General features: G+C 33.2%; 1 protein-coding gene and 1 non-coding gene across 2 annotated transcripts in view; both read right to left on the reverse strand.

The window, feature by feature from the left end:
- LOC149413825 (neuropeptides capa receptor-like) overlaps nucleotides 1–15,254 on the reverse strand; it is a 335,462-nt gene that overhangs the window by 214,738 nt on the left and 105,470 nt on the right. Inside the window, exon 2 of the mRNA XM_089644473.1 lies at nucleotides 8,995–9,085. Coding sequence (XP_089500599.1) covers nucleotides 8,995–9,085 — 91 coding nt within the window. The remainder of the gene's footprint in view (nucleotides 1–8,994; nucleotides 9,086–15,254) is intronic.
- On the reverse strand, nucleotides 4,852–4,933 carry TRNAS-UGA (transfer RNA serine (anticodon UGA)). Its single transcript has one exon. It is a non-coding gene; the product is annotated as a tRNA-Ser (tRNA).

Genomic DNA, 15,254 nt, shown 5'->3' on the forward strand with positions numbered 1-15,254 from the left:
GTGTTTTTACTTATGACGGGATAGTAACACCATTTTTCGTCATAAATTTATCTAAAACATGCGAACAACTCAGCACAGGTTCTGTTCTAACAATATTACTAAACAATACAGATTACGATTACTAACATGTTTTGTACAACTGGTACTTATTACGTAAACTGTATATAAGAGAATAAAAATGAATAAACTTGTTTTGAAACTCATAATTCATTTTATACTATTTAAACAATTTGAAATATTGTTATCAATACAATACGTATATTTTTAGTAAAAAATACGTTACACTTACTTAAACACGACTTTATTATTTAATATTCCAACCTTCAAGCAATAACTAAAATAAAGCAAGTATACTTATAAGTGGGCAATATTAATGACCCATTTTATTTCCCCCCGAGAAAACAAAATAGTTAATATTTCGAAAAGATATTTAATGTCCTTTGTTCTCTATAGATTTATTAATATTGGATTAACTTTATATGATGGACGGCGAATATTGTAACAAAAAGGAATGGGTAATGTCCCTGCTTTTAAGATCTATTTGGGAAATGTAGCTAAGCCATTTGGTATCAAGTGATTTTTTATTGGTTGAACAATGGTACCTCACTTAAGACGGAACAATATCCTAAAATAAAGCTGGAATCTTAACGACGTAAGTGAAGAAGACATGTAAAGATTTATGCGACGCGGGCCCTAGTGTATTGGATAGACTTATGGTTTATTTTTCCCTGGCAAATCTCTAAAATGAAATGGAAATCTTAACGACATGATTCAAGAAGTCATGTCAAAAAATATTGTGTAATGGACGGATATTGCCCTAGCAGGCCTAGAAAATTGATCTTTCCGTGGCGTTACTAGAATCTCATTCTAGAGTAATACCTTGGGTACTTACTAATTCACTGTATAGAAAAATAAAATGTGTCGCCCTATCTATGGAATGTTTTTGGTGTTCTCCAGTCGAAATATAATGTTTTCTTTTTTGAAAATGTATACTTATGACAATCTCGCAATGTTCACCACATAATAATAACGTAATAATATAACGTAATATGATATTATAATATAACATTATCGATAACGTACTTTGTTCATTAAATTTTATAAAATTATCTGATCGTAGAATAATTTCCGTTTTAACCTGTTTGTATAAAATCATTAATTCAATGTTTGATATCCCTGTATGTATTCTCTTTTCATACTCCAAGAAGGTCGGTTATGAGACAGTACCTACCATATTATTGTAGCAATTCTATATCAACGTCCCAATATCACACTCCGATGCGACGGATTCAACAGCTAGGAAACAAATACTCCGATGTTGTTATATTTAGTACATCAATTTCATTATATAAGCATAACTTATTGAAGTTTTTTGCATCAAGCAGGGGAATATTTTGATAAAGCTATTTAAATTGACAGTAGTACAGTATTTTGTCCACTGAAAGAAAAAAAATATTTTGAATTTTTATATTTATATTTTGTACCTACATACTGTGTGGATCAAATTCAACAATATTTTTTTTATATGTGTGTTTTAAACAGTAATTTTCGGCACTGTTTATGAGTATAATTTCTTAAATATTATTATATATGTATGTAAAAGCCTTAATAGGCTTAAAGAAATAAATAAATAATCCATTGAACTGAAAGGCTATTTGAAAAGTTGAATCAAATCGACTAACAGTTTCATATCGATTATTGTTTTTTAAACACCCCTGTTTGTTGGTCCATTCCAGCATTTAATTTAATTGTTGTAACGTTATTGTAAAAAGCATTCACTTTGTGGCTCATCATAATTTATAATAAAAACAAATAAATTTGTTTTTGACCACGATAGTTTTATTTTCACTCTACCGGTTTCGGAAGATCCCTTCCTTCGTCAGGAGAATATTTAAAACTTTAAATATTCTCCTGACGAAGGAAGGGATCTTCCGAAACCGGTAGAGTGAAAATAAAACTATCGTGGTCAAAAACAAATTTATTTGTTTTTATTATAATTGTTGTAATCTTATTATTGACAGCCGTGAGTGCAAAATACCCTCAATGTCGTTTGGTGTAAGACCAACCATCAGAATTGAAACATTGCTTGTGATATCTTAAGCCGTGTTTGGTGACCAGATCTGAATAGCCACGTACGTCCCCACCTTCCTCTTCCACTATCCACTAAAATAAGCCTCACAACATACCCCGATCGGGGGATGCCACAGTCTCACAGGCTCCAGACGGTTGGGAATAGTTGGGACTCTTGTGCACTTTCATAAAAAAATGAAAATAAATTCTGTGAGAGTTCTGTTATTTTACAATTTAGGGCCAGTTGCTTCACATATCAGAAATTGAATGAAACTTTCTCAGAACTCAAAAATTAACTTTGACATTTGATGAATTGTTCAAATTTTGTGAAACAACTGGCCCTTAGTATCGTCCGGGTGAGAGATCACCCTTAAAAATCAATGTAATGTATGTAATTTTTAGTAACCCAACCTCCCCTTCCTCCTCACTTTCTTTTCCCTTCTTTAATTAGCTTCACTACCATCTTCCCTGTTTCTATAGTCTATGGACGCAAGCTAACTGGGCAGCAACCAACGAGACTCGAGAACATTACTCCGAAGGTCGCCCTTGGCAAAAAACCCCACATAATTAAAACAAACAATGACCACCAAGGGCGCCGCCAATAAATAATAAGGCCAATCAAAAACAGACCACTTGAGTCACTCATTCAATTGCAAGGAGGGAGATTTTCCGTTGAAAATTATCTGAAATAAATCATTGAAACGTTTTTTTCTGTTTTAGGAACTAAACTACGGACTGCAATCTTAACCCTAAATAACAAATCACCAAACATTTCAAATGATGGTTAGTAACAACCTCTTGCCTCAATCTTCATAGAGTCGGTAAATAGGTATCTAAACATGCAGATAAGTAATATAGATAGCCCCAATTACGCTTTCACTTCCCCCAATTCATCGTGAACTTTATGTAGATTAATTGGCCTCATTAATATTTCGTTCACATTTCAGTGCGAGGCCTGCGGAATTTTAATAAAGACGAAATGGGAGATACGAGAATGCGATTAAGGCAGATAGATGGTAAAACCGTCAAGGCATAAGCATCCAGTTGAAAACAATATGTATCTATCTATCTATACTAATAAAGTGCTTAAAGAAAAGCAAAGGAAAATTCTCTTCTCGATAGTTAATGACAAACTAAAAAGAACTGAAATTAACTTTTGAATCATAGACAGAGAACAAAATATGTGACAAATTTTCTAAAATAGAGCACTGAGAATAATATAAGATAAAATAGATTTTAATTATTGAAGACAATATAAGCGAGTCCTAAACGAAATTTGAAAGAGAAAAATCACAAAAAGATACAGTCACATCTAGGACTTGAACCCTGGACCATTGTCTTGCCGGTGCACCGCTCTACCAGCTGAGCTAATGGACCCTATCTCCTTCGGTCATATTTAACTGTATCATACTTCGAATAAGAACTACCAACATTGTCTTCTTTTTTCTCACCGCACATTTTTATTGGTGATCTTTATGTATGATGGCAAGATTCAACCCGAACTAAATGCAATGTAGACAGTATCTTTAGATAAACATGTCTTATTTTAATTTTAATGTGCGACATCTATTGACTACTCTGCAAGTCTAGGATGATTTTTTTAATAACTTAATGAGTAAAACCTCAAATTGTAATATTTAATTATTGAAAACAATATAAGCGATTCTTAAACGAAAATCTGAAGAGAAAAAAAAAAAAAAAAACGGTCACATCAAGGACTCGAACCCAGGACCCTTGCCTTGCCGGAGGACTAAATAGATAAATTTTAAAATAGCAAATGGAAACAGATTTTTAAAAGTAACTATAATGATAAATGAACTTAATTGGCTAATAGTGAAACATGTTTGAAAGACAGACCAAAGACAGAGAACGTGCGATCAGATTAGGCTACCAAAAAAGGACAAAGCCAATACACTAAACATTTTACTGTACAAATAAATGCAATATTATAATGCGCTGCAGGAAACTATAAATTCTACACCAGTCGATAGATTAAAGCTGGATTGTGGGAGCCATAATAATCCAAATAAAGTGTAATCAATTACAAAAAATTAAATATAATCAATTTTAGAAATTTGTAAACTCGATAGCGAGATTGGTCTTTCCTACCACTACCAGTGGTTCGTGTACAGATTAACTCTTGACTCAACATTCAGTTATCCTATCGTATCGATGATCTCCAAAATTTAAAACCAAAACGATACTCCAATATTATTAAATATTAAATATGATACTATATATCGTGTGATATAATAAGATGTATTTTAACTGCGGTGAACTTGTAAAACGACCTTTAAAACTTAAAAAAAAATTGTTTGACTGAGGCTTAAACCTTTCTCCCCAGAGACTGGAGTGAACGCCTTAGGCAAATCACAATTGGATAATACCGACATTTATTGCGTATTATGTCAGTTGGAATTTTTTAAATAAAATGTCCTCCAATTTCAGAAAAATGCGTTTGAGCACACATACATTGTAATCGACAACGAGTATATCTGTCGAGTTTCAGCTCGATCGGACGCCAATGTAAGTGGGTTAGTTACCACTTCCAAGATTCAACTTTTTCCAGATTTTTTAATAGAAGTATTACAAAAAAAATACTATTATTCATGAGTCATTTAACGCACATGAAAATAATGCTTCCGAATGAGTTTTTAATTTTTTAATTTTTTTTGACCACTGGGGAGAAAAGCCAGTCTTCTAATACTGGACGTTTTACCTAACCTAACCATCATGTTTTGAGGTTTAAAAAAGGTTCGGTTTAAAAATAAATAAAAAGATCGCTGAGGACAGGATTCGAACCTGCGCGGGTAAAACCCATTGGATTTCAAGTCCAACTCCTTAACCACTCGGACACCTCAGCTGTTACCATTCGTGACTAGAATTCCATCTACAGACGAATTATCTGTTCAAATAAATTCTTCAGTAAAACATGAAATGAATTTGGCTAGTAACTACGCTGACAGTATTTATACAAACGGATAGTGTTTGAACAAGAAACATTTGGTTGTTATAATACAATCAAGGTCACAACATTTATCACTTTTGTGTTATGTTTTAGATAAATATAATGTGACTATAGTATATTTCGACGCTTCAACAACCATACATTATTTTACCACAGGGGTAGGTGGTGGGGATGTATCACCACATAACATCATCTCATACTCTTCTGTTGTAATGATTTAATGGTACATATTGAATAATTTTTTTGTGGCAAAAGGTTAAAAAATTGGAATACATGGGATCAGTGGGAATAGACCATGCAAATATGACAAATCCTCGGTTGATATCATCAGTACAGTCCGTACTCGGCCTGGTAGCTAGAAACAAGGCCCAATGCATGCCTTGCAATGCATGTCTTGCACCTAATAAAATCCATTAAAAACATTTTCCCACTAACAATACTCAGATCAATATATTTTGCACTGTGTCAATCCATTGCCACTTATGGAATATTATCTTGGGGAAGCGCTACAAACACAACAATTGACCCAATTCAAAAAGTTTAAAAGGCAATAGTAAAACTCATACTGCAAATACCATTCTACACAGACTCAAACAAAATCTTCAAAACACTAGACGTCGATAAGAAAAATTTACGCCAAAACTGCTCTCCTACACCTCTTCCATAATAATCTTCATATTACAAATCAAGCAAAAGCCATAATAAAAAACAGGTCGTCAACAAATAAAACACTGAACATTCCGATGAGACGCACCACACACAGACAAAGACACTTTCAATACTACGCAACCAAACTTTTTAACAGTATGCCCATTACTTTGAAACAATTATTGACTACAAACACATCTAAAAACTTTCTCAAAAAACGTATCGTAGCCTGGATAAAAAATCAAGATATTAACTTTATTCAAAAGATTATAATTCCAAACCAAACATAACCAAAATTTAATAAGTAAACATAGATATTATACACGTTCTTCAAGAATTATCCAAAAATACATACACTCACATATAAATGTGTGTTTTCATGTTTCAATATATGTCTGTAAAAAACAATAATAACTTTCTACCACAACACATAAATACCTGTCACCCTTAATCACAAACACGTTAACACCTCAGCACGGGTTTTCCTGGTGAGGTGTTCACGTAACATCCAATATCACCCACACACAGTTTTACAACCTATGTTCTTTATTTTTTAAACCTTTTTTCTCTACCTCCACCTGCACAATAGACTTGACATTTCACTCGATCGAATTTATTTCAATTCAGTGCGTTCAGCCGACTGTCAGTCAAATAAACAAAATCAATATTTTATATATTTTGAGTATTGTTTTTTGTGTGGAGTTTGTTGTTATAAAACTCTCTTAATTTTTATCTTTTCTCTTCATCGCAAATCCATGTTAACAGAACTTTAAACTAATCTCAAAGAATTTAATTGCCACAGTCTCTTCTGCATGTAATAACCTCAACACTTTAATAAGTAAAATTGGGTTAAATAATGTGAGGCAATCAAATTGAGGGATGGTAAAGAAAATGGGATAAGAATGATGAAAGATTATTTTCTGTTCAAATTTATCTACGTTTAGTACTCTCGAACAGTAAAGCAAGTCTCCAGCATCTCGAAATTTTTACAGTTTTATCTGTCTAGACTGCATGAAGTGCCACATTTATTTTATTATTGATACCTTTCTACTTTTCTGAGGATTAATATGTTGGGTCAGAAATGACCCAGTGTCTGCATCTAATAATTATTACAGCATAGATATTTTATTGAGGTTTATTAATCTCCTTTAGTCTAATCTTTTTCAAATATTTAGCCACAATTTGTGAAAAAAATGAATAAAATCGGACAAGATACAAATGTGTTATTATTGTAATTATTGTGCATAAAAAAGCACTACAATTTGGACAGCCGTCGAAACATTGTCATTCTCGCTGTAATGCAATTGGAATATATCTTTTTTGCAAGAAAATCTTTACAAGATACATAATATGGAATGCATAAGGAATTTTAGAAGATCATATATAAAGTCAAAAATTTTATGACTAAAAAATGCACGAAAAGCACATAATTTGAATTTTTAAGGTGGGTCTATTTGTACCCATCATCGCTGCTTGTGTTTTGTTTTGACCCACCGGACTCTACGTGTTAAAATAGTTTTGAAATGTCCACTTTCTTTTTTAAAATTCGACAGAACGCCGAATAGTTTTCTCTATATTTAACAAAGGGGACGAGAAACAAACACAACTATTCGACTATTAAATGTACGCTAGAAAATAACGATAAACAACAACGCATTAAGCTGTGTGACCTATCCCTCGTAGTTTTTTCGCCAAAGCGTTTAAGGTAGGAATTAAAAAGACCTGAATCAACACCCCGAATGATGATATTAAAAGGGAAACATCAAATAAACAGATGGACATATATTTTTCCGTTTTGCATCATAATTATTTCCGTATTTGAACAAAACCATAAAGGTCGGGAGAGCGGTAAACAGATTTATTTTGTTTATTTATTATACGACACCAGTTTTATGATTCTCGGAGCCAGAGTATACAACGCAGTTTCTGGAATTTTATGAAGCTAACAAAATATGAGAAAAGAAATTGAGGGGAAAAGGGAGGTTGGTTTACCAAACAACACATACACTTTAATTTTTAAAGGTGATCTCTCACCCGGAAAATATGTGAAATATTATGTGAAACCGCATAAGAGTCCCAGTTGCTCCCAACCGTCGTCTGGAGCCAGTGAGACTATTGCATCCTTAATTGGAGTATGTTGAGAGTAGTAGTAGTGGGAAGGGGAAGTAGATGAGAAAGAGGAGAGTGGCTAAGTACATGGCTGTTCAAATCTGGTCACCAAACACCGCCAAAGTCATTTCAACAACGTTTCAATTCTGAATTGCGGTCTTACACCAAAGCGATACTGAGAGTATCTCACACTCTGGAACGTGCCTAAAATATAGTGTATATCATTTTAAGTGAGTGATTTGTGAAATAACACAAATTAAATTTACTTGCGCACACCGGCATTTGAGCCGGTGACCTCCAGCTTGCTAGTCGAGAGTCTTACCTCTCGACTACGGATTTGATGAATTATTTAAATTTTGTGAAACAACTCGTCCGAGTATAAATTTTTGGGAACGAAGTGCATATAACTCCAAATTTTAAATAATATTCAGGTACTTAGGTATAATTGTAGTTTGTAGTGCAGTGACTTTGTGATTAAATATTCGAATCAGAACTACTTAAAAAGCTAGATAAAAATCCACAATATCCATTTATGAAATTTAACAACTTTATTATTACGTATTTACGCAAACGAACAGAAATTTAAAAAAAAATCAGTATTATAAAATATACAAAAACAAAAATGAAATCAGTGTTTTGTGACAATGCAAATTATTGTTTGCTAAAATAAACGAAAAAAATATTTTCCTTCCTTCGTCCTGAAGACCGATATTTTTAAAAATTATTATAAGTCATCAAAACATTTTATTTCTGTTCTATTTATGTACCTTATTTTTTACGCCCTAGCAACATCAATAAAGATTGTAATTGATCAATATTTGTAATATAAGTTTTAAAGTTAAGTGTTTCAAGATAACGTGCAGTCGGTAAAATATACCCATTTGATATTAAAGATATATCTTAAAAACTAACCATCAAGCCGTTTTCCGCAGGGGTAGGCAGAGAAGACACTTCACACTCATAGATAAATCACAGCGGTATTTGAGACCGATATTCTCGTTACGGTTTAATAAAGATTTTTCTTAAAATTTAAACTTTAAATTTGACAGGCATTTAACAGAGTGATTAAAAAATAATGAAATAAAAACAATACTTTTTGTTAAACAAAAAATATTGTTTTTATTTCATTAAAATGTTAAACCACAAAGTGATTTCTTTCTACGAGAAAAAAAAAAGAAAAAAGAAAAAAAAATACTCACGCTTCAGAAAGTAAGGCTCGTAACTTGCAGAATCCTATCCCTAAACTGTAGGGGTACTGATGCCAATAGATGCTGATGTCGTTTGGCAGACCTGCAAAAAAATCATAAAATATATTAGAACGAATCAAAAAAACGGGATGGAAAAATGGACCGTAGGGAAATAATCGAAATATTTGCTTAGGTTTATTATATTAGGTATGAGAAGTCAGCTTTTTTGTTTGTGACTTAAGCAGTTAAGCGCTCCATTCAATATATAATAAATAAGATATTTTAGAAAAATGAATAGTGTATCTTATTATTATATTATATTTAAATAAAAATGTAAATGTTCGTTTGTTTAATTTCTTAAATGACGATAAATCACGCCAGGCGAAGTTGATGACAGAAATTTTAACAGGCATTAGCGTTTTGTATGTCATATTGACGTTGTAGCCAGTTGGAACCGTTTCGGATTTTTTATTTTTTTTGACAAAAAAAATATTACACGATGATGCAGTAAATTTTCTTTTGACTATCACACTAGGCTAATGCCCGTGTTGAATGTACGGTTTTAGATCGTTTTTGAAATCAATAATTCTGAAAAAAAATAAGAAAGTAACATGTTTTCAGTCAGTGATATTATGGCATCCACAATTAGGGTATGTTATTAGGTTGAAGGTAGAATGGAGGGGAAGGTGATAGCGAAGAGGAAGGTAACTGGCTATTCAAATTTGTTCACCAAACACGACCAAAGCCATTTCAAGCAACGTTCTTATTTTATTTCATTTCGAATGGTGGTCTTACACCAGGGCGATACTGAGAATATCTTCCACCATGGAACGTGTCGGAATATACTTCATATTATTTCTATTGATTTGAACCCGGGATCTCCAGCTTGCTAATAGGAAGCCTTACCCCTTGACCACGGAGGCCGTCATTGGTTTTCTTGATGTTATTTGAAGCCTTCGAACTATTAGCCAACACCACAATTTAGAAAATAATCATAAAAGCAGTCTGTGCTGTACAATAAATTTTAAAAGTGACATATTTAACCCACTGACGATTAATTAACATGAAATATTCCTTTCCACTGACCGAAAAAAAATGTCTCCACCGACGATGAATATGTTTTTTTTGCAGTCACTGACAATAAATAACTTTTTTATGGGGCCATTATAATAGCACTAAATTTATGAGTGCAAGTTAGTAATATTTCACACCAAGTGTTAAAAAAATCCATAAAATTCGAAGAAATATCGTAATAACGTTCATGAAATTGTAATTATTATACAGTGGAAGTCTTCCATGGGTGTCAAAGCGGGTCATTTTTTCTATTTGTAAGGAAAGGCAATATCACTTGTGGTTTTGCAGTGTAAAACGACCAGTCTCTAAGAAAAAAGAAAATTCTTCAGGATTCGCGTTCTAGATTTAACAAACTGGGATACGAACGTGATCTGAATAATCAAGTACGGTCTGAAAAAATAAGTAGGAAAGTCTTGTAAAAAGATTGGTATAAAGTTCAGGACATTGTTTTGATAAGAAAGATATGAGATATGGCGTCTTCAGGGACGCTAAGGTAGTCCAAGGGATGTTTTGACAAGGGTTGGCCATAACTAGAACGTACAAATAAAGCCTCTTTATGTGATGCACTATAATATTCGAAATGGCCTGTGTGTTGTTACAGCGGAAAGGTTTCGTAATAATGGTGATTGATATTCGTAGAATAAAAAGTGACACCTTTAAACAAAGGGGCGTTTTTTATACAAGTGATCTATTTTTACGACAGCAATCTAAAACAAAAACATTGGTTACTCTGGCATGCATTATGGTATATTTAAAATAAATTTCTTCGGTAAAAGGAATGTTTTCTTTGTATTCACGACAGCTACATTGATGCAAGTATCGTTTTCTCTGATTATAATGATGTTTTTTCTTCTTAATTCTTTTATTATTTCTTATCGTAGTTTTGCTATCTTTATGGTAAAACTCAGCAAACCTTGTAGAAATATGCTCAAAATACTATGTCTTTAGGTATTTGTCTTTAATGCCACTTGTAATTCAAAGGTGTAAACTTGTCTAGCCAAGTATTTGTTTTTATTCAGAGCGTTATGAATATCATTATATATTAATTAGGAAGATTTTCTAAGGTTTTTTTATTTCTAATGGAACAACATCCTTAGACAATGAGTAATCTCCCTTGCAGCAAATGGCCCAACAAAGAGGACCTAATCATACAGGCAGCGGAAAGTGATTGAGATCATTAAGAATACGAGTTGTACGGAAGGGACTGAACTTGGAGGAGCAAACCATTTGAATTATGCTAATATCTACTCGTAACTTGACATCTCATCATACCAAAACCCAGGCACTCATATTTGTCAGTCACCAATATTTGGACGCCTGCCCAAATATTGGAAGGGATATTTAGAAAAATAATTATTTTAACGCTTTTAATATTGCTGTAACTGTGTAGTCATTCATTATAAATAAATAAAACAATATTAATTTGTTCGACCCACTATATTTTCATATCAAAGCCGACCGGTTTCAGAACAACCGTTCCTTCCTCAGGGCAAAATATTAACTATTATATGTCTTTCCAAAATAATGGGTGAATAAATATTATTAAGTGTTAAAGTGGGGGTGGAGGCGTGACTAGGCACTAGTGAAGAGTGGGGGGAGGAGATAGAACAGACGGAGAACGGAAAAATATCTAGAATGGGACTGTGAGCATTCATATCGATATTTTTGGCTGGTCTATTTAAAAATAAATAAACTAATTTTATGTTCACGTTGACACATTTTACAAGTCTGATAGTATTCGGTAGGAACTGGCCTTATTTCTTTTTGTTTTAGAGAAAATTTTGAGCAATATTTTTGAACTTATCTGCAAAAACATTTGGTGAATTTTTAAGTCTATTTCGTCAAATTATACAGTCCTGTAATAATTTTACCATACAAGAACATTATATTTTTACACGATTTATTCACTTTGTATCTTTCCTTTGACAAATACAGCAGTTTTACAAATTGAAAGCTCGTCAAAATGTTTAATAAGTCTGTAAAAAACAAACACAAAAAGACCCATAATACACCCTTAGTCCATCTTAATCTGCAGAGTAAAGATCATCGTAGGAAAATAAGCGGAAAAATAAATTCCCATCTCCATAAAAAATGCTGGAGGGACACCCCCCATTACACTTCATGAAGTTTTTTAATCAAGAAATAAACGTGTTATCCCGAAGAAAGGGACTAAGTCCGAATGAATATTAACTTTTCCCCTTTCTTTTTTACTCGAAAATCGCTTTCTCTTGTCACATTTCGTTTTGCGCTCGACTACCGGCAAAGCTCTCTGCCATCCTGAACCACCCCCAATGTATATATTTGCTTGTAAGTTTGACGTGGATGACGGGTAACTTCTGTATGAAATGTTCTTAAGCATAGGTGGGTTATACGCAATATCCATGTTCTTTGTTAAAATAACGATATCGTAACAATAAAGAACGCATTTAAAAATTGGTAATGGCCAATTAAAATGAACAATTGGTAATGGAAATATCCATTAAGATGACACAGTAATCTAACATAAAGTGGGTATCTAAACGATGCGACGCAAGTGATGATGATGTTTTAATTAATATTAGATAAAGATGAATCACATCCATGAGTATCGGTCTAAAAAGATATTGTACTTACAAATTCGTCGTAAATAATTAAAATATGAACCTGGAGCTAACACCGTTTTTGGAGTCGTTGTGCGCCTTAAACTGTATAAATAATAATAAGTATTAAATTTATTCCAGAATGTATGCAGGGGTAGTGCAATGCAATACATTCCATATTTTAAATAATATAAATAATTAGAGTTAGAACAATAATAATAATATATAGTTGATTCCGATAGGCACAAAAAAGCGGAATTTAAGTGAAAAAATCATAAAATATAAACACAAAAATGAGTATGAGCAGCCGTTTATGGAGGATATTTGCACATCTCCCGTCTCCAGAGGGCCATCAGAGGGGACTCCATCCAGCAACCATGGCAGTGATGATTTTGTTACTTGATTGGCCTAGTCTGCGCCATAAGCTTCCCATGTGATGGCAGAGAAGCGCTCTGAAAGAGTGCACTCGTCCTTCAGGAACATTTCCGTGGCGCTGCAGTATCTCGGTAGGTGGAATGTTGGCGATAAGAATTAGTGTAAGCGACTTTTAGTTTATGCCATTGAGATGCAGTATAATCCACCCACAGTTTCTACTGCAAAAGTAAAAACACCGTGACAGCATACCTGCTCCAACGGATATCGCTCTTCTTTGCATTTCCATATCCTCGATGTCTTTCAGGTCGTCTGCGATAATATGTCCCAGGTATTTGAGGCTACGACTAACATCCATTTTCCTTCCATCTAGCCATACTGAAGGTGTTAACATGTCTCTTTGCATTTGAAAACCATAACTATCGATTTGGACGTATTATATACAAGGTTATAATTTTTTGTGAAATCTTCACATATTTGGAGTAGTTTCATTAGTGCGCTAAGTGACGGTGCTAGAAGAACCATATAATCTGCGTAATTAATACGAGACAACTAGCTTCATTTTCAATTCAAACGTTCTACCAGAACTGAAATTGGAATAAACAACAGATCTTTATATTTTTTTGCTATATTTGTTTCTGAAATATTTATTAATATCTTAGATACTTAGGACATTTTCCCTGGTTATATCTGTAGAAAGCCTTGTTAACAATGTGTGACCTCCGTTGTTTACCATCAGGTTGATGGTAAGGTCCTTGTAACTTACGGTGTTTTCCAATCCGTAAATCCGTGTTTAGAACATATGTGGAGATGTTGATTAAAAACTCGAGTAGTTACATGATGATTTCTATTTTATTTGTGAGAATTATTTTCACAAAAGACAATACGCGTTTTACGCGGGTAACGGTGGCAAAGAGAAAGTGTGACTGGTAGGGACGAACGCTAAAACCGGAATCGATTTGCTTCGTCATGATCGACGGAAATCAGAGGTTCCAAAGATTATTCCGCGAGCCAGTGTTGTCACTGGTGGGAATTGTGAAAGTAGTCCCACATTTCCATCAGTCTTTTCGTCTAGTATGCTTGGTGTTGATAGTCTCACCGATAGAAAAAAAAACTGCTTTTCTGATGACAGCTCACAACTTTTTGAAGAGCGACTTCTGTGTTCCTGATATAATACAAAAATGAATAAATATGTTTCCTACAATTTCACAGGAGCGCACAGGCACACGACTTTTATTGTTACAAGATGCAGAATGCAGAATCTTACCATTGGTAATGCTTGGATAACAAATGATTTAACTATTAAAATAGAATTGAAGATATAGATTATTTAATAAAATAAAATTGTATAATAAAATCCCCCATGAATTAAATATTAAAACGTGCAAATGTCCTTTATCAGTTCAACAATAACTAAATGGTTGATTGGCTTGAGGAGGGTGAAGTCTGAAAACTATTAAGTAATGTGACTTAAAATTTTACATGGTTACCTATTAATGGCTCATTTAGTAAAAACTTAATAAATATTCAATTTGGGTAAAAAAAACAAGCGGGCAATCTGTCTAGCTAGGAACTAAAATCGACCTATAATTCATAATAACATTTGTACTTATTTTTAACATACTTATACAGTTATACAAATATTTTTAATCGTATTTTCATTCAAATAATTGTACTGCATGATAATAAATCATTACAATTATTGTAAATGTACATTTAAAATGTAGAAAAAAATACCGTAAACAGCCGTCACGGGACGCCTGGAAGATGTGAAACATCGAAATTGATTTTTATTGAAGGCAGTGGGAATGAAAGTAAACAAGCTTCCTATATTTTTTACTTTACTTCGATATAAATGTACTATTGCGGACTATTCTGTAGTTCTTTTAACGATTACCTCTTAAATGATAACAGCGCCATACAAACCATTCAACTATTAAAGAAAAATTATGTTAAAGATGCCCACAGCAGGCTCAAATTACTTTTATCGCAAATTACTGTTACGAAATTTAAAAAATATAAACACCGATCAACTGCTTAGAAGACAATTATGCTGATCACTACACCACAAACTGTTGTAAGAACGGAGGCATAAATTCATTAGTAATAACATAGTCGCAGCATTAAAATAGAACGTGTGCGACTATAAGTTCCAGCAGTTCTATAACTATAAACAATCCTGCACGTGCGACCTATCTAAACCAAATTTGGCAAAGTTCCTCTTCGGGTTCCTGTGCAAAACAAAGT

This window comes from Hesperophylax consimilis, chromosome 21 (genome assembly GCF_061612785.1).
Source record: "Hesperophylax consimilis isolate HC1 chromosome 21, BYU_Hcon_1.0, whole genome shotgun sequence".
Classification (NCBI taxonomy): domain Eukaryota; kingdom Metazoa; phylum Arthropoda; class Insecta; order Trichoptera; family Limnephilidae; genus Hesperophylax; species Hesperophylax consimilis.